This window comes from Ostrinia nubilalis, chromosome 14 (genome assembly GCF_963855985.1).
Source record: "Ostrinia nubilalis chromosome 14, ilOstNubi1.1, whole genome shotgun sequence".
Lineage (NCBI taxonomy): Eukaryota > Metazoa > Arthropoda > Insecta > Lepidoptera > Crambidae > Ostrinia > Ostrinia nubilalis.
In genome coordinates, this window is record NC_087101.1 from 909,404 (window position 1) to 935,524 (window position 26,121).

Consider the following 26,121-nt stretch of genomic DNA (forward strand, 5'->3'; position numbering starts at 1 on the left):
GAAAATAACGGACACTGTAAACTAGATGGTTTGATAAATTATTGTAATTTGTCCCTGTTGTTTGGAAGTTTAATCAGTTAAATCTAGATGAGATATCTTCCTAGCGATGCTGGGTATATAAGTTTTAAGTTATTATTTTTCATGTGTTACCTACCTGTTTGCACATAATAGCACAGAATAATAATAAGTACTTGATAATATACTCAACATCAAATAAACCGCACCTTCCGTGACGCGAACTTTAACGATTTTCTTCTGACACAATCATGGATCCTTCTAAAGACACATTTTTGGGGTAGAAACCTTTTCTTTAATGAAATGAAGGTTAGAACTAGGCTTTTATATGGTGCTTAAATATTGGTGGGAAGTGGGGATGCATACGTTTGAAAATGCTTGTCGCGGGAGGTGCCATTTATTTGATGTCGAGTGTAGTTTTAAGGTAGATCTACAATCTATTTTCATAGACTTTCGAGCAATCAAGTCAGTTTTTCAATCAATTATTCGATTTTTTTAATATCGCGCCCGCTTCAGCTTGTGTCTCATCAACATTTTTCGCGAAATATTTACAAAACCTCTTCAACCTTAACCAATCCACTCAAAGTCTAAAATTGCTCGCTGTATTCTTTGTATTATTACAGTTGACCGCGTAATGGTCGCCGGTTCGATTCCGTGACCCCCTGTGGGAACGAAAGTAAACACGGTTGGCGATGACACAGGGTATTGTGGTTTTTATGTAACCAGTACAATTTAACGTTATTCCAAAGGCAGGGTTCGTGTGAAATCCAAGCAAACATTTGCCATTTAAATTCTTGTATAAGATGTTCGTGGAATGTATGAAAATAAGACCATTAAACATAAGTTTTATGAACTTAGGGATGGAAATGAATATGAGAATCGATTTTAATTTGCAAAACATACATCAATCTTTGAGGTAGGTTAAAAATAAATAAGTAAACTTGCAACAGATTTATACAAATCACTTTTATCATTAACATCCAGATTCCTTGGATTTAAACATCATTATGTCTTATGATACTGAAAACAAACTGACCCCGCTTTTCAAACTTTTCAGTAAAAGTTTTTTGAATTTATATTTATTAGGTAAATTCAAGTTCTTAGCGCTAAGATATAAATCTCTCCACAAGTCCTTCGGTTGTAATTCTTAAAGCTTGTAACACACACTAGTTTTTAAGTAGATTTAAATAAGAATGTCGTTACTTAATGCTCTTATTTAACTTTGGCGTGGAAAGTGAAGCAGCAAGCTTGGGACTCGTCGTCTTCATTCCACAATTTGACTTGCACTGGGAATTTGCCCTGAAATGATACAAAAGTGTAAATATTTTTCCAAAATATGACACTGACATTTAGAGCTAATAAATTAATCAAAGTTGTATGTCAAGAAGGTTTCGAGTATGCCGAGTTTCTTTCGCCACTTTAGGGTAAACCCTAGGTAAGTAACTACTAGGCCCTTGTCAGATCTTGATGATCTGTGATTTCCCTTCATTTTGCACAGTTATTTTTATTGGCGTCCCTTTCCATAGCTTGATTCTGCTTGAGCTGCAACAGAGCGTTTAGTTTGAATGTCGTTGTTTGTACTTCGTTATCCTATTTTATTTTATGACATTAAACTTTTCCCCTAACTTCACTGGCTGGTTTTTATTTTTTGCTTAATACTAGAGGAAGAAATAATTCTTACCGGCGATGGTATGTCCATAGACAGGCTTAGCTCAAAGTTGTGTCGGACAGAGGCCTCCAGAGGGCACACCAGGAGGTCGTCGCACACCCTCTTGGTGGTCTTGATTACGTCATAGGAGTCGGAGTTCAGGTGGTCGCCAGATATCTCCAGGCGTAGGTTCTCGGCCGAGAAGTCTGAAAAAAGCGATTCCTGCTTAATTTGTCTAGGTTATTTTGTTAATTCTATCTATTATTGAAGCACAAAACATCAATGGCTAGGTCACGAACCACTCTTTAGTCTTTTTTAACCGACTTTAACGAAAGGAGGAGGTTCTCAATTGGGTTGGTTTTTTTTCTACCTACTTGAGTTTGATAATATAGTATGCGATTAATAATAGGTTGTTGGTGTGACAGTTGTTATCATTTTACATAATTTATGCAGAATATAAACCGAAATTAATAATGTCACGTCCTGTGTTGTATTGACGTAAGTAAGATAAGAATTAAAAGCAAATGTGGGGCGCAAAATAAACGAAACTCTGTACATATCGATAGTAAATTAAAAATAACTCGATCGAGGGCAAATCATGAACTACGTTTTAGGCTGAGTCGAAACTTAGGCTGAGTTGCATCCATCTTACTTTAACTTTGACAAACGTCAAAAATCTGTCAAACTAGATACAAAAAGCACCGGTTATTGTTATTGTTACGGTTAAAATACGGTGGTGCAACTTGGCCTTAAATAGTTAATTCTTCACTCACTGGGTGTAAAGTCCACTTTGATGCCGTAAGGTTTCCCTCTGATGAAGGAACAGAACTGCGGTCCGTGGAGGCATGGCTCCACCATCACCTGATGGATTGAGCACAGGGTAGGAACCACTGAAAATAAGAAACTTTTATAACAACTACAACACATCCATCTGCTCGAGAAATATGTAAAAATTATGTACGAGTAGGTACATACAGATTTAAAATTTTATTTAAGTTGTGTAATTTGATCACCATGTTCCAATAATTTCAGGCTTTTAGTCAATTCTTTCAAAATCTTAGGCCCGTAGAACGACTTGGTTTGTCAAAAATTCTAAATATGTAATTGACTACGTTTAGCTTTGAATTGAGTTGAGCTTTGTTTCAGAATAGTACAATATACTCGTAACATTAATTACGAAAAATGTTGGATTAGCCATTCTGGAGACATTTTAACAAACTATCGTGTATAATTTTTATGGTTTCGTCATTTCAAAGTTAAGTTACAAATAATCTTCAGGCAAGCGACTGTACTCGTAAAATTCTTCGGGCCCCATTTTAAAAAGCATTTCGCCTTAACAAAGCTTTGTTTCTTTACAAGTGCAAGTCACGTGCTTACTTAGACAAGTAGGTACATAAATATTAAACATACTTACCATTTCGGCAATACTTTTTAATAACATAATCAGACTGGACAGCAACACACAGAGAAACAATAAGCACTGCTCGGAACAACATGGCGGTAATCAATGTCCGGGAGCGGACTCGAAACGGGCACAACTGATACTAATTAATGATGTTCTCGTTGTTGTTATCTGCTATTAGCTTTTCATCTGACTTTGTCTGGATTGATACGGGAGCGCTTCATAAAATCCTCCATTTTGTGTAGCGCCATATGAAATGATTCAACGGTTGCTTCTTACCGGTGATTTGATCTGCCAAACATCTGTATGCGACAACTTTAAAACAAAATTTGTGTTTTCTAACAGTATTCAGTATGAATAGGACATTTTTGAGTGTACCTACTCCTCGGACCGCTGTTGATCTCAAGTCTCATGCGCTGAAAGACACACCGTCATGCCTTATGTGCACTGCCTCTATGGTGTACTGCTAAATAATTATACCTCTCTAAGACCTAAAACTTTTTTAACACTCTTGAGATATAAAAAATATATAAAAATAAAAAAAATATAAATATCCTTGGACATTTTTAAACTACGCTTCTAGTACCAAACTAAGCATATGCTTGTACTATGGGTACTAGACAACGGATATGAACATACTTAAATACTTTTTTTTAAATACATACATATTATACATAGTAACACCCAGACCCGTCACAGAAATTAAAATTCATCATTTCAATTTCTGCTGATATTCATTTCTACATCTACTCGTTTATATTGAACTAGTCGAAAGTTCCAATTATTGTTGTTAACCAAACAAACATACAAATCACTCGATTTCATGAAGATATTTAAAGAAACTAGTCCTTTGACCAGTCGAATAACATGCATATGGTATAACGAATGGTGATAAGATGCGATAAACTTTGTACTGCTTTTATACGACTAATTTTACATAAATAGCACATACATGTGTATTTAAGTATATCATGTAAGTTTAAATTAAATATATCAGATAGATTTCAGTGTCACTGAAATAAATTGTGCACGAGATTCGTCGTATGAAGAGACTTGAGAATATAAGTGGAAAATATAATTTTGCTTCCCATATAAACCGTCAAAGTGCACTATCCCATTGTTTTAATACTGCTACCAGTTGTCGCTATATCAAGTCCACTATCCAAAGTGCAGCGGGTTGATCATACCTGTCGCAGAATTGATGAAGGCCCTTACTCGATGTACCAACGATCCCAAGAAGTCGTATCATCGTATGTACTGTCTTCAGTCATTTAGGTTGGGTCTAGAAGAATTTAGCATTATCCTTGTGATGAATAAACTTATGATAAAATAAGGAGTCAGAATATTATTGAACATTATTTTATTTATATCTTAAGAAAGTAGTCAGGTGCATAAATATTTCTTAACTTTTACTTAAGTTTAATTTTAGTTTCAAAACAGCAGACTTCGCTCTCGTTGGCGTCGTTCCACAGCTTCCATCTGAACCAGAAGGTGCCCTGTAAATGAAAATAAACAGTATTAAATAGGATACAATAAGAAATTATCAAAGTTCTTACAGCTTCGAAATCAAACTTGATTTATAATAAAGGAACTTTTCATCTGTGTATCTGTGATTTTCAGGTTTCCAAATATCTTTGTAGCTTTTATATGGTTTTCAGTATTTCAGCTTTCATACGAACGTCCTGTATTTTACTAAGCCTTTGTTTTAGAGTTAGGTATGTACTTATTCCTAAGGATTTTTAGTAATCCTTAGATTTTGTTGATTTCAGTTCATAGTTATGAAATACGGGCAAACTCTGGAATGCAAGTTATTTATTACTGTAAGACTTACAATAGGCAGCTTCTTTCAAATATAGGCATGTTACAGCTGTATAGTGGTAGGTGACCCTTCTGTACCTATTTGGTTTTTGTGCCAGTTATATTTTAGTCAGTTTTGAAAGACTATCGGACCTCGGGATCGGGAGAAGATAGTATCAGTTTCTTCGTATTCGTAGTAACACTGGGCAGCTTCTTCCCGATATACAGCTGGTAGGTGAGCGTGTGCTGTGTGCCGGGCACGGCCGGGCAGGTGGTGTAGAGGCAGGCGTCGGCGATGCCCACGCTGCTGAACGGAGTGTTGGTCCCACGCGTGGTCTAGTCTAGTACTTACACTGGGCAACTTCTTCCCGATATACAGCTGGTAGGCGTCGGCGATGCCCACGCTGGAGTATACTTCATCGTCATCATCATCATCTCAGCTATAGGACGTCCACTGCTGAACATAGGCCTCCCCCAATGCTTTCCATGCTGCCCGGTTGGTAGCGGCCTGCGTCCAACGCCTTCCTGCTACCTTTATGATGTCGTCGGTCCACCTTGTGGGTGGACGTCCCACGCTGCGTTTTACGGTACGCAGCCTCCACTCAAGAACCTTGCTGCTCCATCGGCCGGAGTATACTTACTGTATAGTATACTTACACTGGGCAGCTTCTTCCCGATATACAGCTGGTAGGTGAGGGTGTGCTGTGTGCCGGGCACGGCCGGGCAGGTGGTGTAGAGGCAGGCGTCGGCGATGCCCACGCTGCTGAACGGAGTGTTGGTGGCGTCCGCAGCGTGGTACACGGCCGTCTTCAGCTTCTCCGCCGAGAAGTCTGTTCATTTTGCAAATGGTTAGTCCTCAAATTCAAATATTTATTTGCGTCTATAGTGGGTGTTATGGTTCCTAGGGTCATGTGATGGATTGAGTTGTCCTGTTCAGAAGTAAATTGTTTTTTGTTTTGCAATTTGACATGTTGTCGACGTCAGTCATGTTGTCTACGTCATACGTCTGTGATGGCTGATGGACGTGATATCTCTAGGATTATGATGTAGTTGTCACAATATAACGAAAGGACTTACAGATAGACTGCATCTCACTTACGATAACACCAGGTACGATTGCGGTCAAATACCTTCCTTAATCTATCTATATATATAAAAATGAAACCCGTTTCGCGTTGTCACGGCATCACGTGTGAACGGCTGAACCGATTTCGATAATTCTTTTTTTTAAATGTTTGTGGAAGTCCAAGGATGGTTCTTACGGAAAAAAATATTAAGAAAATCTCTACGCTAAGGCGGTACGAAGTTCGCCGGGTTAGCTAGTAAATAATAAAAAAGAATTTGACCACGAGTTCTCACTGCTGCAAGATCTGATGCTCTAACAGCTTTACCGCCAGTAAAAACCCAACCAATGAAGGCCGAATTGTTTCAGGAGAAGCTTCCGTCCAATGTATAGAATCAAGGGAAACTTCTTTTGGAATTGTAATATAGAGTATATGGCTGATGGATACATACTCGGTGTGTAATCGAACTGCATGGTGGCGTTGTGTCCTTTCCTGAGCGCACAGGGTTCCTTGAGGCACGGTGTGATGCGCAGCTCTTGGATAGTGCACGCATCTTGGGATACTGAAATGAATAAAATACTTCATTTAGTTCATGAATCATTTAATTTCAAGTCAAAGACGACTCAGGACCGAACTGCCTGGATACGCATGATACGGAAAGCTGACCCCAAATAAAAGGGGTTTAGGCAAAGAAGATCTTATGCTCGTTTTTACCATCAATTCCTAATTTTTAAGTGACGTCTAGGAAAAAAATCCTGTTATGTGTTACCCTAGAGGTCACTAAAAATTTGGGATTGATGGTGAAAACTGATCTTTTAATGACAAGAAGGCGTTTCACAATGAGTTGGTTGGTACACAAGCTCAAAAACATATCCATAAACGTATACAAACATTTACGGAAAAACCTTAACCTCCTTCTTAAGTTAACTGTTAATAACCCTTGTCTTAATCAAAAAGTCTCTATCATATGTAAATTACTCGTATGTCCATCGAAAACGGTGATGTAGGTACCTACTCATTTTTTGTTATCAATAGAGATTTTTGCAGCAGGTACGAAGTCCGCCGGGTCAGCTTAGTTAGATATTTATCAATGTAGAGTTGTGTAAATTGAACGAGATCTTTTGCATTATTATTATTATAGAGTTCTTCTAATTAATATGAACTTTCCTATAAATCAGATTTGATATAAAATCGTTATCAACCAAACAAACAGACTTACTTTTACGTAGGTACTGTACCTACACTTAACACATATTAATTGTCAATTATTATGAAGGCATTTGACCCTGTTTGACATGATTAACGGCAGGGTTCAGCATGATTCAATAGGTACGAGTAATAATTTCATACTTAATTGTCAATTGATGGAAAGAACCGGACAATAATGCTACCTACTTTTGCTGAATTATCTTTATTGTTTTGTAATAATAAATATAAGCATTGACATAATTATTTACTTTTGTATATTCTTCTTAATTAGCTTCAATTAATATTGTTTATTTATTTTAAAGCAGAACCTATAAAACTTCAAAAAGACTACACATAATAGTTGAAACCTTTTTTTTCAGTACGTCAGCATTCGCTAACTTTGTAATCTTTACTCAGGTAGGTATTAACTTTAATAAAAATATGGTTTAAAATTTCGTACATGTGTACGTATGTTGCACTGGTCAAAGCTCCTCACGCATGAGGTCAAAGATAACCGGAGGGTTATCTAATAGTTATTTTGTTTGTTCATTGTTTTAATGCGTAAGAAATAAGATAACTTTTCAGTACTTTTAATACACCAAACTATAACACTATCAGTCGAAAATCGACTTTGTGTTCATAAGAACTTTAGGTAAATATGTAACACTTATCAACAAATGCTAATGTTTTCTTAAAATGGTTTCGCACTCGTTCGACCCGTAGGTATCTTTCACCCATTTGCCTAAAAATATCTTAAATACCTACCGCGAATAATAGTATGAGGGGCGAAACTATAACGGGGCGAACGGGTCCGAGATCCTTAGAATTGAGAAAATTACATCAGCTGCCGTCAGCTGGGTATAGAGCAACTTCATTTATCTTAGTAAAAAAGTTGCCAATCTAATTTTTACTAAAAATAATGTAGAAAATTTAAAAATCTTACCGGATTCGCACTTCTTAGTGACGGAGACGTGCGCCGCCGCTACGGCGAGGATCGCCAAGATGGCCACCGCTATTTGTTGCTTCATTTTCACGTCTTGTTCTCACCGATGCCGGGACCGATATGCTAAGTCTAGAGGTCTAAAGACTTTATCAGTTATAACGAGCGGTCAGCACCGAGACACAGTAAAAGGATAACAGTAATACATGTATAACGAATTGCTAGAGCGCTAAGTACATTTATATACCGCTCTACCTCACGCTTCGGTACTTAGGTAAAACTCAAACGGTGCAAACCATGTCAAAATATCGTGTAAATTAACAATTTGAAAGGTGAGTCCCAAAAATTAATGTAAATCTGACGAAACAAATGGATAGCAAGCTGTATTGTGTGTCACTATGAGTCAGCAAGGCTCTGTTTAAAACAATGTCTCTGTAGTTTCATATAATCAACCCCATCTTTCAAAGTAAGAAACAACGACATAAACATGAAGGTTGTGTCAAATTTCTGGCACGTCTTTAATTACGACGAGTGCACATTTTTATTTCAGAAAGGAGTCGAAATTAAATACTGTTCTTGTTTCACTATGGCAAGATGGCCTAAGTGGTCATCGATTTGTTAATGAATCGCTAATCGTTCGTTAAGAGATCAATTGTTAGCATTGTTTGTTTATTGTGCTTAGCAAATTACTGTGTTAGAGTGGATTAAATTGCTTAAGGAGAAAGGTATTCTTTTTTGACAAATTCCGGAGAAGCGAAATAGAAACCGCTTATTAACCCTTATCAAATTGGGTTGGATATTCAAAGTAATTTACATTAAGTGTGGTAATATTTTCCTCCCCCAAAGGGCGATGGAGCATGTTATGCTCGGAGTTTCCCTGCGTACCTACTTAATCGAATCAGAAATCCCCAGGAGCACCAAAGTGACTGACATATCCCGCAGAATCGCTAAAATCAAGTGGCAGAGGGCGGGGCACATAGCTCATAGAGCTGATGGCCGCTGGGGCAGAAAAGTGCTCGAGTGGCGACCACGAACCGGAAGATGTAGTGTGGGTATCAGGCCTCCCAGGTGGACCGACGACTGGTGAAGGTCGCGGGAGGTGCCTGGATGTAGGCGGCTTAGGACCGGTCTTTGTGGAAAACCTTGGGGGAGGCCTTTGTCCAGCAGTGGACGTCTTTCGGCTAAAACGAACGAATGGGAATATTTCCATACAAGATACACCCGCAGAAATCTCGTGACTTTTTGTCAAACTCTATGTCTCCTTTTATGTAAACATTACTATTTACAGACAAGTGTAAATACATATTATGTGCATCCTGACATTATGACCCGGATTAGTACATTTAACTGTAGTTTGATGTCGTCATCAGACTATACAATTTTGTAGCAAAATCGCCCCTATTGCACCGACTTATGATGTTTAGCTGAACGTGCTGTTGTTTTATCAATGACATCGATTTGTTAATATCCGTGTAGACAGAATACTACAGACTGTTTACGTACTAACTTTGCACCCAAACACATGTTACTGTCCTAGTAATTGGTTAATTACTTAAGTTAGTTATCGCAAATTAATAGGGCATCTAACATGTGTATTGAGTATTGACACAAAAATGTTTAAAATGTATTTACTTTCTCGAAATAATACCTAATGTGTGTTATTTGGGAATATGTTTTTAATTAATTGTAATTTTAGCTCATTTCAATAATTTATATCTTTTATCTAAAGTCAAACGGTTATCTGGAACCTTACATTAGTTACCAGTAATTATGAGTGTTTAAGTTAAAAGCTTAATGCTCCCACAATAATCATCTTGCCTAATTAAAAAATGCCCTCTCATTTGTGAATTAAAGACAATAAAAGTCAGTCGCTTCTTATACAAAATTTATTAGGTACTTGTATACCAAAATACCAGGGAAATAATACATAAAATGCCTATAAAATAGAGCGTTGTCGATTTTCGTTGTTCATTTTTATGAGTATTTACAAAAAATATTAACTACATCTAGATATTTACATAATTATACAAGTTTACACACAAGAGTCAACTCTTTGGCATGTCATTGCAGTGTGTAAAATGTTATAATCGAAGTACATAATGTTAAAAAATAACAAAATTAATACCTATTGCCGACATGAACTTTTAAAAGTATAGGTATCCAGGCTTGCAATATTAAGTAAGTGCTCTTGATTTTCCAAAATACCTTGCAATTTTGTATCAGAACTTGCTTAGAAATTATGTCAAAATGACGTATGATATAAGGTTCATGGAAAATCAGCCCTTGTTTGAACACGTAACATGTCATGGTTTGGTTATAATTATATCTAATAAGAGTATTATTTAATTGCTATAATGAGTATTATAACCAGCACTTGTTTACTAGTATAGATAGATGTTCCGTTTCCAATAACATTTGCAGTCGGGAATATCACCATAGCGTTCCCTAAAGTTGTAACTCCATGGGAAACCTTCCAGGATTTTTTTTCCCGAAACGGTACACCTTAGTTTATGAGTATGAACATCAGTCAAATTTGAAAACAATTACATTCAATGCTTATACACAATTAATTACGTAATAGCCCCGAGCTTAATGTTATATTTACAGAATTAAACCTATCAAATAATGTCATGATAATTAAATAAGTACCTTGTATGGAATACTCATTCGCCAACACTACTTGTAAAAAACATCCATACGATTTTTCCTAAAATAATATTTAAGCTAGTACCTCCACTAAAATTAATATAGCCTTAAATTGGAATGAAAAGTTCATTTCGTTGTTTGTTTCAATATACACAATCAATATGAACACATTTGTAAATTTTATGAAGTCCCGAAACTGCAGGATATATTTTTAAACACAAAACATGACACTCGAGCGAGTCCCTATTAATAGGGACTATAAAAGTTGATACAGTAGTAATATTTACCAGTATTATTATAAATTCGGACACACTAGGTATTTAGACATGTCTTCTTGACTTTGAGTCGCTTAAAGGACGTAGCACACTTATCAACTTGAAAGGGATCGTCGTCACCGTATCAACTCGAGGCGGTCAGTATTCTTTGTATGAAACTCCACATTGTGCTTCGCGGTTACATCGCACGAAAGACGACGACAGCTTGTAAAAGGCCATACGGTGTAGATCCCTTCACGAGTTGATAAGTCTGCCATGACCTTTAGCCTCCCTTTTTTCATCTGGGGGAACAAGTTCGTAACGCCACAGATCAGACTACTTTATACATGTCATACGATAGCTAACGTCGTGGTTGTGTTGTGAGGGTCGTCTCTGGACAGGTGGTGGAGATCCTGGTGGATGCCAGCCTCCTTCAGTATCCTCATCCTGGGTCCCAGTGGTACCCCAAGAGCGCGGAGTTTGTCTTCGCCGACGTACGGGAGCTCTGCCGCTCCAACTTTTTCTTTTTCCAGTAGTGCCGCGTATTTCTGTGGAAGTAAGGGTTAAAATTAAAGAAACATTTGAAAGAAAAGTAGGAAAAATGAGATAATGTGTCTAAGGGTTTAAACGGGTAAAAATGTAGGTAAAACAACTATGGAACAGTACAAAGTCTTTGGCTGAGTTGCACCACCTAACCTTGACCGTAACTTTGACGATAACAGATTTTTGACGTTTGTCAAAGTTAAGGTGGTGCAACCCAGCCTTAGCAGGCAGCGTATGCAGTCTCATCATTCATAGTCATCATTTCAGCCACATCATCATCATGTCAGCCATAGGACGTCCACTGCTGAACATAGGCCTCCCCTAATTCTTTCCACGTTGATCGATTGGTAGCGGCCTGCATCCAGCGCTTCCCTGCTACCTTTACGATGTCGTCGGCCACAGGTTGTCCATTAATGAACATAGGTCTCCCGCAATGATTTATAGAAGGATCAGTTGATAGTGGCCTGCATTCAAAGACTTCTTGCAACCTTTATTTTATACACAACGAGGAAGCTCTTGGCCTGCATCTTATTTGACGGAAAGTGATGATCAGGCCGAAGGTGGTAGCGAGCTTCACTTGAAATCCTCAACCATAGTGTGTTATGAATGTTGTAACATAAATAAACATATTTCCTTAATAAATAAATAAATGGAGGCACCTCTAATTTATTGTCGGAAAACACCAATGCTGCTAACAATGTTGTGATGGTGACGGACCTAGGAAGACTTGCTTACCTCATACCCCAGCTTCTTGAGGAACAGCCTCATGAGCGGTGGCTCGTCTCCGAAGAACTTGGTGAGCCGCTTCACGCGGTCGGGGTTGCTGAACGAAAATGGGTCCGAGTGCCGCTGGTGGCCCGAGCGGATGTACTGCTGAGACCTGGAAGTAGACATTGGGATCTTTAAGTTTTAGTTGTCGCAGGTAGGAGGACAATCCAAGTAAACTACGAGGATGTTTTCAGGAAAATTAGGTCCAGACGTTTGGCTCGAATTGGTTTGGGAATTATTATTTCAATTTTGGGCAATTTATGAAAAGTGTGATGATAAAATAGGCCCTGGGATCCTGAAGACTGTTATGACATGTGACTTATGCATGAGTTCCGTGTTTATTGATGTAGCTGCTCCTGATCAGTAGAACGATCTTCTACAAACCTTCCGGACGTGTACGTGTGGTACTGATGCCGCCACCTTTATTGACGTTCTTCATTTTTCTCCCGATTGGTAGAATCAGTTTGTTTTCCTTCTGAAGTAGCATAGAGAACTTACTTGTACATGTCTTTAAGCTGCAACGGCTCCAGTGCGTATACTAGGTCCACCTCCCAATAACATGTAGGTCTATTGGTATACTGCAATATACTCCTGCTACTGATCCTTCCGAAGTAGTATGAGGCTCACTTCTACACGTCAGCAGCTCGTATCTAAGGTGTAATGGATCCCAGTCCTTTTCTCATTGACTTGTTGATATACCAATCGCGTCCATGTTCTCCTGCTAAACCTTTGTGGGATATGATGCTCAACCACAATAAGGAAGCTAGATGTTAGTGCTTCCTTCCGAGCGGGTGTTATGCTCGGGGACCAAGGTTCAATTTACACCATCTTGGTTTGTCTATACATACTTGGCAGGATATAAAACTCCGTCACCGCGATGCAGGTTTGTATGAGCGACGGAGTGTGCCATAGTGTAGTAGTGACAGCGCCATCTATTGGTACACAGTTTGTAGTGGCGTATCGCCACACCTTCATGAGTAGAACCTATATAGGAGAGACTCACTTGTACATGTGGCGCAGCGCCAGCAGCTCGGCGCGCACGGCGTCCACCTCCTGCATGACGAGGTGGTGCGTGCGCATCTCGCTGGACAGGTGCGCCACCGAGCGCGCCAGCGTCACCACGTGCGCCTGCAGCCGCTGCGAGCGCTTGTTGTGACTCACTTGTACATGTGGCGCAGCGCCAGCAGCTCGGCGCGCACGGCGTCCACCTCCTGCATGACGAGGTGGTGCGTGCGCATCTCGCTGGACAGGTGCGCCACCGAGCGCGCCAGCGTCACCACGTGCGCCTGCAGCCGCTGCGAGCGCTTGTTGTGACTCACTTGTACATGTGGCGCAGCGCCAGCAGCTCGGCGCGCACGGCGTCCACCTCCTGCATGACGAGGTGGTGCGTGCGCATCTCGCTGGACAGGTGCGCCACCGAGCGCGCCAGCGTCACCACGTGCGCCTGCAGCCGCTGCGAGCGCTTGTTGTGACTCACTTGTACATGTGGCGCAGCGCCAGCAGCTCGGCGCGCACGGCGTCCACCTCCTGCATGACGAGGTGGTGCGTGCGCATCTCGCTGGACAGGTGCGCCACCGAGCGCGCCAGCGTCACCACGTGCGCCTGCAGCCGCTGCGAGCGCTTGTTGTGACTCACTTGTACATGTGGCGCAGCGCCAGCAGCTCGGCGCGCACGGCGTCCACCTCCTGCATGACGAGGTGGTGCGTGCGCATCTCGCTGGACAGGTGCGCCACCGAGCGCGCCAGCGTCACCACGTGCGCCTCCAGCCGCTGGAAGCGCTTGTTTATTCCCTAGGAGAAAACGTAAAGAAAATTACATGAAGGTTCAGCGGTAATTCAGTTTCCCATTTACACTATTGCAACTCCTGTACAGCCAAGATCAAGGTACTTAATGGTTAGGAGGATATTAATGGAACTTCTTGATGATTAAATTACGAGAGTCGTTACGTCGTCGTACGTAATAATATGCTCATGTAAGTACTAGTAATCTTGTCCAAGACAAGAGGAGTAGACGTAAATCATAAGTGTTCCATAATAGAAGCTAGATAGAAGTTGCTTCGTATCAATACCTAAATTAGGCTGTACATGTGATAAATTAATAAGTCAGATGTAGCTCAAACAGCATACCTTGAGATCATGTTTCTTCCTGTGGTCATTGGAGCTGCGCCTTTTTTCTCTCACTGGTCTACTGCTGACTGAGCTGGACGGTAACGATGACATGCTTCCGTATCGACGTTTGGACGATAGCCTGTAAAAAGTACAATTCATTTTAAACATATATTAGCTATAATATTCACAACTTTGGTGTTTTACAAGTATTAGACGCCTCACTATGATTTAGTATAGTTTAATAAACTTAGTTCAAATCTAAACCTTCGTTTTCTGTGTGATGCTTTTCTTCGTTTGTATTTTCTTCAATCAGTTGTTACAAACCTATGATTACATCGGACGCTACGGTATATTAGTCTTGGAAGACTTCTTACCTCGACTCCCACGTAGGATGCTTAGCCAAACTAGCCGGCTTCCTCACTCCCAACAGCTGCAGGACCTCAGCATACATGTTCTCTAATCCTCTGAGCTGACGCCGGATGGCCCTCGCGTCTCCTGTAGATGCGTCACTGTCTGTCCTCCCGTCCAGGAGAGAGGAGAGATCCAGGCTGCGGGTGGTGGTTGACGTCATGTCGGTGGTGTCTAGCCCGAAAACTGGAAGAGGAATTGATCATCCATTCATTCGTTTAAACCAATAGTCGTTCACTGCTGGACAATCCTCGGAGAAGCTCTAAGGATTTATACAACAACCGGTCCTGTGCTAGCCGCATCTAGGTTCTTCCCGGGACCTTACTAGATCATCGGTCCACCGAAATTGTAATATCGAATACCGACAGTGTTCTGCGTCGAGTTTAAGTGCGTAGTGGATTGGTACCCGAATTGTTGACTCTAAGCGCTAGGGTAATTATAATTTTAAAGCCAATTTACTATTCAAAGCTTACAATTTATTTCATCAATGCTAAATTGATGAGACCTAATTATGTAGGTAGGTTCGTTGTTGTTTATTGTGGAAAATCAACGTTATTGTTATAGCCAAAGAGCTGCTGTCTCAAGAACAAAAAAAAAAGAAGAAGAAGAGCTGTTAGTATAGTGACATTGACGTAGTAATGTCGATGTCATACGAGTATTAGAAACAGTGGGTCTAGACAAAGTGCAAATTATAATCGCAAACCAGTCGAAAAGTGGTCGATAAGCCCCTTTTTTGTATGGAGTTTTGACGGATTCGATTTTCGATTCGATCAAAAAGTGCGTTTTGTCTAGGGGGGCAGGCCCGACCGACTTTGTAGGCAGCGCCGTGGACTTTATTAGGGGGGCTGCTAAGTGTGTTCCCCGATCCAAAAAAAAATCTAATAAGGATTTTCTCAAACGACAACACTTAAGTCATTTGTCAGTTTGTCGGTGATTAATTTGTCACAACTTTCAAAATATAAAAACGGCTATTCAAAGATTTTCGTGTTAATCTTTATCTATTGTGATAATAATGTTTTATCATCCTGTTGGAGATATTGTCTAGTGTGATTGTGAGATACAGACTCAGTAGTGCTCTAGTAGGTATTTAAGTTTGGAGACAGTGACTTTTTATCTAGTGTTTTAGTTTAAGTCACGAGACATCATATTTAATAAAGAGAATAATGTGTTTTTAATTGTTTTGAGTATCATTTTCTTCATCTTATTGACGGGCTTAGTTACCTCTGAAAAGTTTTTGCATTAATTAAAAATAATGGTAGAACATAAAATCAATGACATAATATTAATTATGTCATTGATTTTATGTCATGATAATAACATAGCCTAAAATACGTAGCCTTAAGCACAGATTAAATACCGCCTTAGTACCAAAGTCACTCACTAGATGGCGTTAAGAAAAGTCCAGTTTTTTTTTTAGGGATTCGCCGTTCTTCTCGTCAGAGTAAATATTATATTCTTTGATTAGAAACGTCAGAAACGACCGCGCGCTTTTGTGCTATGATGAATTGTATTTAAAATGAGTTCATTTAATGTGAAAGTTATGTAAGTATCCAGTGTTTTATTTATGGATCAGTAGATCAGTAGGCCTCTAATACTATGTTGCTTATACTCACGGTGTTTCTTATAATGGTGATCTCTTTTGGACGAATGTTTCTTGTGGCCGTGCCAGCGCGGGGACTCCCTGCCTCGTCTCCGGTCCTCAGGGTACTCCGACGACCGACCTGGAAGGCTGCATAAAACATTTTTTAAAATTAATTTATTCATTAATTATTTCGGAATAAGAGGCTTCTAAAAACATACCTAAACTACTTAACTAAATCCTACTAATATTATAAATGCGAAAGTTTGGATGTTACTCTTTCACGCAAAAACTACTGAAGGGATTTTGATGAAACTTTACAGCATTATTGTTTATAACCCAGTATAACTTATCGGCTGCGGGCAAAAACTAGTAACTTAATAAAATAAAGAATACTTTTCTACAATAAATAAAATAATATCTACAAGCAAACTCGCGCGACACAAGTATCGCAAATCTTTTTTGTTCGCTGCCCGAGCGGGCGGACCGTTATTTTGTATGCGCAAGCGCCGCAACAGTTAGTTAGGTGCGGGTAGATTTGAAATTATCAACCTCAAATCGCTCATATTTTTTCTCGTTGTTCCAGTCAGCGTTTGATCACGTTCGCCGCTGGTCGAAATGTCACGGCGTCGGGCGAATCAAAGGTAATTAAATTAATATATTTTTACACATAATAATTATCGCGTTTTAGGCTGTCGACCATGACTCGTGCACCTTTTTACCTTTTTAAAAGTGTCTTTATGTGTTTCCAAATCCCGTTTTAGTGAGAATTTATGTTAGGTAGTAGGTACGTTCACTTTTTTTTAAGAATATTAAATCCATTTTTGAAAGATTAAAAAGTTATTTACGAAGTACGATACTAGTTACTGTTTGTAACCCCCGATGCAAAAATAAGTTTAAATAACTTTGACGTGTCATTCATAACCGAATAAACCAATTTTGTGATGCGATTTTTTCGAACCTGACGTGATCATTTTTTTCATTGCGAATTCAGTGCCTATTGTAATGGTATTGTGATCGAGATGGTTCTCATTACCTGTTTCTCTTGTGCATGTCAGACGACGGCGACAGCGGCGGCAGCGGTGGCGTGACAGAACTGTCGGAGCTGGCCGAAGAGTCCAGCCTCATGCCGGCCAGCTTCGGCTCCAGGATCTGGCGCAGTTCGCATTCTACTAGGTCTGCCCATTCGTTCTCGCCGCCTGGAAGAAGGAGAGTGCACGGGTGAGTACTAGTACTTAATTTCATTGTTTAATCATTCCATTCTTTTAAATGTATCACGGTTTTAGCTTACTGTTTATGAAACAAGACAATTCAGCTTTTTTTGTTGATTATAACGATTTATTTTAGAATAGGGGTGAATAGTTATGCGAGTGATTAATGTGTAGGTACCTAAATAAAGTGCTTGTATAGTGGCGTGAATCGTTAGCAATTTTGATAAATTTCTCAATAGTTTATGGCAATCGCTTAATACGTTTTGTATTTTATTCGTTAATTTTGTGTATTGCAAACATCTTGATTCTCGAGTTCGTGACCAAGTACCAATATCAATGAATAGAACTAGGATGAAAAAGTGCAATTTATACCTCAAAATGAACGGCCCTACCTGCCGGAACGGGAAAAGTGACGAAAATAACTATAAGGGTTCCGTTTTTTGCCATTTGGCTACGGAACCCTAAAAACGAGATTTCACCCGGTTAAATTATGCTAAAACATCAGCAAGTCAAACGTACTCTGTCCAGCCGCTTGCTGGCTGGTCCCCGGTTGAGGCTGGGACCTCGAAGGCCCCACAGCATCAGAGTCGGCCGACGTGTCGTGCAGACTGGCCTCCGGTCTCCGCCCGCTGGAGTAGGCCACGCTGCCTCTCCCGGAGTCCACGTTCGATGACTGTCCACCGTTTTTGTCGTAATCTGCAATGTTTATAAACTTCTTGAAGACGGCACGATGACCTGATGATGGGCGATGAACTATTGTGAAAGATGCTAGTTGTTTCATCATTCTATATCCAGGCATTGGACTACACTAGAATGTCCTACATGAAGTATAGCTTTGTGTGTGTAATGTTTTTGTGTAAAGTGTAATGATGATAATCAAAAAATAATTGTTAAAAATCTAACTAACTATTACCACAAAATATAACAGAAGGTAAACTCATGTATGTACCTCGCTTTGCATACCTCTCTCGCTCGCACGCTCGGCCGTCGCGCTAGGGTTGTCTTGTCATGTGTTGCGTTTATTTCGTTATGATAGAAAAATGTTACTCTTAATACTACGGAAGAAAGACAATAACAGATATCCACGCATTTATATTTATTTAGTACGTTATTATAGTAATAGTTTGCAAACAAATACACGAGAAGGAATTAGTATTTAGTTGAGTGGTTGACACTATTATCCAACTATAATATAAATGCGAAAGTTTGGATGTCTGGATGTTTGTTGCTCTTTCACGCAAAAAGTACTGAACGGATTTTGATGTAACTTTACAGTATTATTGTTTATAACCCTGAATAACATATAGGCTATAATTTATGACGATCTGTGACAAACTAAATTTCACGCGGGTGAAGCCGCGGGCAAAAGCTAGTTATCCAATAATTCCTAAAACCTCTCTAAAACAATTCGATATTCCTAATAATTGAGTTGGCTTTCAATTTCAATTGAAATTCAAATAAATAACTTACTTACCTCCCCGAATCAACTGGTAATTTAAAAAATGAAAATTCGGTATTTAATGATGAGTTTAAGCAACCAAATACCGAACAATTATAATACGACTTTTTCTGTTCACTCATTTTCGTCAATTTCGCAAAACAAAATAATATCACAGGCGGTTGACCGGCGCGTGACTCAAGCGAACCACAGCGAACGTGTGGCGAACGTCTGTCGCGCCACGTCGCGCTCGCATTCGTCCAAGACAGTCTTGCTAGAGCGGTGTCTATGTGTGCGTGGCTCGGGCGCGTTTAGTATGGAGTTTGTCTTCTGTTATATTTTGTGCTATTACATTACGTTATCAGACATTAGCTTAAAATTAAATTAATAAGTTCAGAAAACGGCAAAAGTGTTGCCAATATATTTTATCCACATTTTAATTAGTGAACAGACAAATTAGTGTTAATTATTTAGCTATTAATTAAGCATCGCACATCAAATAGACTTGTTCGGTAGATTTATGCTAATTCATTGAAATTTTATCTCGCCCGAGGAAGAAATTAACATGCAGATTGCTTTCAACCGGAATAATGTTATTCTAATTCGATACAAATCCAATTTTTCAATTGAGTTACAGTGAATGTGAAAGTATAATGTAATACTAGTACCTACTTAATAATTTCACAATCTAGTGTTCTCTAACGTTTTCATTTCTTTGTTTTTTGTAATTTTATATCTGGTCTTAACTCTTAATAAGTTTTCGAGCAAAAAACCGAAAAGTAGTACCTTTAAACCCCCCTCTCCCCGCCGGCTCAAGGGCTAAGGGCGGGGACTTTGCTATGTTCACCTCCTAACTAGTCTAAATAAAGTCCCGAAGTCAAAAATTGTGTTCCACGGAATTCCATCTATTAATGCTTTATTGACTGGACTATAAGCCTTGTTTGAATAATTTTTGTCTACCTATTATGGTTTCCGACCATCTTTCAACGAATGATGACTTGGCTCTTATTACTTGCATCTATTAGTAATTTAGGACATACCTGAACTAGCACCAGATCCAGCTCCCTTCTTCCCATGTGCCTTCAAATCTTCTATCCTGTTCGGCGTGTGCCTTGAAGACGACGGCTGCGGATGGCTCGCCTCTGCTTTACTGTTCGAATTATACACGCTGTCCACCGACTTCTGACTTGCACTCTCGTCATTCCTTTCTCCATGACCAGATGCTTCTTCTTTAATTTTCTGTCCTATCGAATCAGGCGTTCTACGTTCTTTATGAATATCTGGGGTTCTCCTAGATTCCCTATGCATATCGGGCGTCCGTCTTGATTCCCTATGGATTTCAGGAGTGCGTCTTGATTCTCTATGTATTTCAGGCGTCCTTCTAGATTCTTTGTGAATTTCCGGCGTTCTTCTGTAAACGTTCTCCTGCATTCTATGAGACTCTATTGAACGCCCACTGGTTCTGATTCGCTCTTCAAAGCTAGATCTGCCCTGAGCTGCTAGCCTGGCTCTGAAACCTCCATCATCTGACTCCCTCTCGTCACAAGTCCTCTGCGGTTCATTCTCGTGTACTTCTAGAAGATTCCCATGAGAGTTTCTTCTTGATCTGTCATGAATCTGCGGTGTGGTGACTTCAAGTCTTGGTTGTGGTTCATCTAGAAGATGAGGGTGTGATGTGGCCCGTCTGCCTTCTACTAAGCCTCTTTGTCTTATGATCTCTCTTTCTAATTGTTGAGGACTTCTGAGATCTGGTCTTGAGTGTGAATTTTCAAACTGGAAAAAATTTTGAGATAAGATTCAACTATCAAAATGATTTAGGAAATAAAGGAAAATACATTAAGTAATTTAGCTGAATGATAAAAATGGTAAAGTATGAATTGCGATAGTAATTGAAGTGTTGATTATGGAAAAGGAAGTAATAAAACCGAGTTAATTTACTTAGTTGTAAATTGTGAAGAGACTATTATTGGTTATACGCAGTCAATTAGCAACTAAAAGGTAACCGTAAAGTCATAATACAGTTGAAAAGCATTAAACTGCTTCCTTTGCTTTGGTTATCTCGTTCTCAGATAAACTGGTTATGTTGTGATTCTTTTAGTACATAATTTTAATCTCGAAGCAATCAAAATATTCAAATAACACGCCACATTGTTGTCTAACAAACAAAAGGAGTGGATGATTAAATGATGCAGGTGAAAGTAATTACACGGATTAAATAATAATTGAACCAAAACATGCCCGAGGAAGTTTGTATAGAAATTCGAGTTGACTGACGCGATTGACTTATTTATGGAAAAGAAAACAATGATTCAATAAAGTTTCTTGCGGCGAGCGTACAACGGCACGATCTCTCGTCGGCATCAAAGTCGGTACATGTTATTGTAATTGCGGCGTACGTGGGAAAACCTCTTAATTGTTGGGAATCATTGTTCTTTGTGAGGCTGCCAGTGAGAACGGAACGGTGGCCCCAAGAAAAGTGTTGCAAGACTATTGCAGAGTTTTTCAAGATAATTCTTAAGTTTTTGGTGAATGAATATTACGAATACGGTAATTAATTTGGAACATTGGTTATTGCGCGGCATTTTGACTCGTTACCTCAACTTTCCCATGAAAGAGCTATTCAGAGCTTCATTATAAAAGTTACTTTATTTGGAAAGAGCAGTTTCGGACTTTAATAATCGCTGATGTTTTAAATTTTAATGAAGATTAATGGACTATTGCAGAATGATTTCAAATGCACAAGAGAGTACAATAACTCTAGACTTTTGAAAGTCTCCAGAAAACTTATTAACTTTTAACATTAATCTTACCGACGTTTGGGGTCCCGTTTTCAGAGAAGTGAAGTTGGCCATAGATCGAACGTCAACATCTCTCTGATAGAGGGCACTTCTTCTACCGGGTGGTCCGTACTGTTGGTACAGGGCGTCTGCCCCCAACGCCTGGGGCTGTTGCCGGGAGTGGGGTGTTGACGCCAGCATCTCTTGTGACCTGGCCTGGTGGTTCAGCATCATCTGTTGCTGAACTATCTGCTGCTGCATCATTTGTCTGAGGAATCACAAAATAAATATTCACTTTAAATTCAGACACTAAGCCAAACTAGTAAGCAATATTTGAATTTAAGTATTTTTTTTACCTGTGTGGAGATGGACTGGGATATGCCATATTATTTGCCATGCTGTGTCCATACTGCATATCAGGTCTGTTCTGCGGCATTGGTCTTCCATAAATCCCCTGCTCCATCTTCCTCGTGCTCGTCTCTCTTGGCGTCGCCTGCTCAGGCTCCGGCCTTTTCCTCTCTTCGCTATTATTCAAACTAGGTTCAGGTTCGTTGTTCCTCTCAGTCTCATTGGTGTCTTTACTTTTAAATCTACTTGAGATCATGTCTTTGAGTGTATGATATGTCTTACTGACTGATTTATTGCTTTTAGGAGCGTCTCTCGTGCTATCTTTCCCAGTTTCTACCGTCACTGTGATCATTTGCGAATTGTTAGGTGTCTCAGGTTTTGTGCCATACATATTTTTGGCTGGGATTGGTGGTTTAGGGGAATCATAGCCTTGGATGTTTCTAGAAACTGCTCCTTGGTTCGGATTCTGGTGCATAGCGTAACTGTAGTTTTCATGGAACTGTCTGAAGTTGTCGCCTGAGGTGCCAGCCTGCTGGTTCTGTGGAAGACATAGTTTTCTGTCATATTACAATTGCATTGTGCGATGGGAAACGTTGAAACAATGGTCTATTGGTTGGTGGAATTTAAATTGCCCCCAGTTTGATACCTAGCTGTATCTGTTAAGTATAAATCACGCTTGTGAAAGCCTCGATTGTCAGTGGAAAAAATAATGAAAGCCATTTAACTGGAATGCGATTTGCATATACTGTGTTTATCTATGTTTTGCGGAACGGTACATGTTTCTTAGCTTATGTAAGTATCTGAAAGTTTATAGAACAATGGGCTTCTTCCGATAAGCTTACTTGTTAACGTGTTTTTCTATTACAACGCTGTTGATTTATGAATAGGTTACTTTCTTCTCTTTATATCTAATTTCTTATATCTATTAGATAAACATATGGCATTAAGATAAGAACATTTTATTGGACACGAATTATTAATCGATATTCAATAAATTGGGTTATAACTAACAAAGGTAATAACACTTAAATGCTACTTAGTTACTGCTGTTTTCATTTTATTAGGAAAAAATACATAATTTGGATTACTAGTATTATGAACTTCATTTAATAATAATTATGCAAACAATAACATTGTTCGCAAAGTAATTGTTTAGGTTAACAAACTTTAACAAACTAATAGAAGTTTACGATGCTCAACACAAACAGGACACAGACACTATCAACTAAAACGGTTAACTTCCTTGCTTCCAATCAGTGGTAACTGCCTGAGCCACACAACACAACGCACGTTAATTGTCTATAATTATGTTTGTTTACAGTTAGGTAAAACCGATTATGGTTGAAGTAGCTACAGGACATAAATCAAGCAAAGCGTAACATTATTACATATTTCATACCATACTTTACAGAATTGATTGAGATTGCAATAAATATTTACTGATAAAGTTAGTCTTGTCGAAACTTTTTAAGACAGAATATTTTTTTTGCATTCAATTCATCAAACATTATGCAGACCATATCGGGACGTATATTAGTGCTCTGAAAAGGGCCTATAAACTAATAAAGACTTGGAATAATAATATTTAATTTATTGAAAGAAAAGCTTTCTAAATAACCTAGTGCCAAATAAAAACAAAAAGATTTTTCAATCCGTAGCTTCACACAATGCATCGTATATTCTATGAAACTGGTTTCACCAAAACTTTCAGTCACTTTTTAAAGAAAACTTCAAAAACACCAACATTTTCCAAAGCGAACTCGACCATGGTCGCTGGGTGCGCGCGCGCATGTCATGGCTCCGTCAGAACTGAGCGCGCGCGACGCGATGCGCAAGGAAGGTGCAGCTATGACGAACGTGCGACACCAATCGAGTTGGGAAATATTGTTGATGTTAACGTGAAAATTTCTCACGTTAAAGTCACTGACATATTTATTTAATTTGATTTTGATCGATATTTCTCCGTGATTTCCACTAACATTTTATAAAGATCAAAATGTTATCTATCCCCGACTAGATAATGAAAAGAAGAAAAATTGTTCTGTTTACAGTCTACACCAGACATTTTTGATGCAAAACTGCTGTTTTGATAGCAATAGGTGCTCTATTCCAACTAAATATAATAAGGTACCATTTTATGTCGTAGCTTCTATAAGCGCTGCAAAAACACTGACAACATCTTTATCACATTAACGATGAAGATATTATAATTCGATACAAGTAATAAAGTTAACTTTCTCTGAAGTAACAGCGAGTAATGGCACTCGCGCGCATGCCACGTGATCTTCCAATCCAATGCTCTAGAATCACCGTGAAATTACTGTAAGGGCAATAACGTAGACGTTAACTATTAGTGGATCGGTTAGAATAGGAAGTCGTTTGGTGTGACGGTTAAGATTTAACGGTTGTAAAACGTTTTTCCTTAAAGTTGTTATGAATTCGCAGAGTCGATTCGAGGTTGAATTTGAACAATATTGTTCTTAACGATTTAAATCAGTCTCAGTTTTTAAAAATAACTTAAATAGTTACGGCACTATATCACTCGTTAGTGTTCTTTTTTTTTTATGTGACAGGAGGCAAACGAGCAGACGGAAGCAGCAGTTCAAACTAAATGCACGACAAAAAATATGGCGTTACTTGTCTTAGGTATTCAATGTGATAAGTCTTTAGTTTGTGATGTTCTATCTATATTTTTTTCTATCTAAACACTTACCCCCTTACTAATAAAAAGTTACACAGTTGTTGATCACTGCTTTAAAATGACATTTTCATACTAAACGTCACTTTAAAACACTTTTCAACGAGCGTGTAAGTTTTATTAGTATCTAGACACATCTAAGATTTTAGGGATTGTTAATAAACAATCCCTAAAATCTAAAAAAAACAGCAGCAACTCTACGTCGCCTAAAATCTCAGATGACGAGTTTTCTTGAGCTTTCTTTGACTTGTAATTCGTCGTAGCAAGACGGCACGCCGCGGCCCGTTGCGTTCGCCGTAACGAGCGACAAGGCGCCGCGTGAATTTTTATGGGCTCCTATCGTCCCTTTGTTCGGAGCGAGGAAGTCACGATATTTTATAATAGTTGTAATTATTATGCAGGTTTATGTCATACGGCTATCCTAGATTTTTATGGTAGAAATGTTACAGTATCAAAGCTTTATCTATTAAAAGGCGATAATTCTTAGTTTTAGCTGTTGTCATGCAAACGATTATGGTTACAGATCAAAAAACTAAAATATGGAGCATCATCATCATTTCAGCTATAGGACGTCCACTACTGAACATAGGCCTCCCCCAATGATGATGAAACATGGATAACACAATAATGTTTTTAACTTTACAACAAGAACGAAACCATTTGGTTTTTGATCCGCCACTGGAAGATGCATCACGAAAGTTGTTTCCGGAAAATCTCGCTAGGTGGCGCTGGTTTGGGGTTGCACATGAAAAGTGCAGATTGCATCTTCTCTAAATATGTATAGGCACACAATTAGAATGGCACATTTCAAGTTTTTAATTTGTGATTAAATAGAGCGCGTGATAATTCCTAATTAAACCAAAAAGTGAAAACTGACTCGTGAAGGATTTGAACCTCCGCCCTCCGATAGCCGGATTCTGAAATATATCGGTGCTCTAACCCACTGAGCTAACGAGTCTTGCTGGGGGTGGGCGAAACTAGGGTGCTGATGGCACGTAGCCCCCCTCGTATCTATAGAAGATACGTATAGGCATATGAATGATGAATCTACGAACGTCGCGTTTTGTCGTATGGTATTGAAATATTTGAAACGCTGTATCATCTGATTCTTATGGAATAAATCAGTACCAGAGTAATAAAGTCTGGTGGTAATGGAGTGCGTATGCATTGTGATACTAGCTAGAGTAAAACCTGTAGCATTATCTACTACATCCCAACTAATATTATAAATGCGAAAGTAACTCTGTCTGTCTGTCTGTCTGTCTGTCTGTCTGTCTGTTACGCTTTCC

General features: G+C 39.1%; 4 protein-coding genes across 4 annotated transcripts; all 4 read right to left on the reverse strand.

Moving 5' to 3' along the window:
* Window positions 1–1,091: 1,091 nt before the first annotated feature.
* Window positions 1,092–3,215, reverse strand: LOC135077795 (MD-2-related lipid-recognition protein-like). Its single transcript, XM_063972342.1, has 4 exons — window positions 3,078–3,215; window positions 2,437–2,553; window positions 1,697–1,869; window positions 1,092–1,314 (listed from the first exon to the last, which is right to left on the reverse strand). The coding sequence occupies exons 1-4, from the start codon at window positions 3,157–3,159 to the stop codon at window positions 1,228–1,230; spliced, it is 459 nt and encodes a 152-aa protein (XP_063828412.1). The 5' UTR covers window positions 3,160–3,215; the 3' UTR covers window positions 1,092–1,227.
* A 1,193-nt stretch (window positions 3,216–4,408) lies between these two features.
* Window positions 4,409–8,196, reverse strand: LOC135077968 (MD-2-related lipid-recognition protein-like). The gene is made up of 4 exons (XM_063972508.1): window positions 8,058–8,196; window positions 6,378–6,488; window positions 5,520–5,692; window positions 4,409–4,561 (listed from the first exon to the last, which is right to left on the reverse strand). The coding sequence occupies exons 1-4, from the start codon at window positions 8,140–8,142 to the stop codon at window positions 4,475–4,477; spliced, it is 456 nt and encodes a 151-aa protein (XP_063828578.1). The 5' UTR covers window positions 8,143–8,196; the 3' UTR covers window positions 4,409–4,474.
* Window positions 8,197–9,925: 1,729 nt separating this feature from the next.
* On the reverse strand, window positions 9,926–13,364 carry LOC135077797 (uncharacterized). Its single transcript, XM_063972343.1, has 3 exons — window positions 13,269–13,364; window positions 12,233–12,377; window positions 9,926–11,502 (listed from the first exon to the last, which is right to left on the reverse strand). The coding sequence occupies exons 1-3, from the start codon at window positions 13,343–13,345 to the stop codon at window positions 11,305–11,307; spliced, it is 420 nt and encodes a 139-aa protein (XP_063828413.1). The 5' UTR covers window positions 13,346–13,364; the 3' UTR covers window positions 9,926–11,304.
* A 532-nt stretch (window positions 13,365–13,896) lies between these two features.
* Window positions 13,897–23,948, reverse strand: LOC135078261 (uncharacterized). The gene is made up of 10 exons (XM_063972860.1): window positions 23,879–23,948; window positions 22,143–22,672; window positions 21,820–22,054; window positions 20,050–20,782; window positions 18,091–18,267; window positions 17,397–17,559; window positions 16,395–16,510; window positions 14,748–14,967; window positions 14,392–14,512; window positions 13,897–14,055 (listed from the first exon to the last, which is right to left on the reverse strand). Exons 1-10 carry the CDS (start codon window positions 23,900–23,902, stop codon window positions 13,897–13,899), a joined length of 2,478 nt encoding a protein of 825 aa, XP_063828930.1. The 5' UTR covers window positions 23,903–23,948.
* Window positions 23,949–26,121: the final 2,173 nt, after the last annotated feature.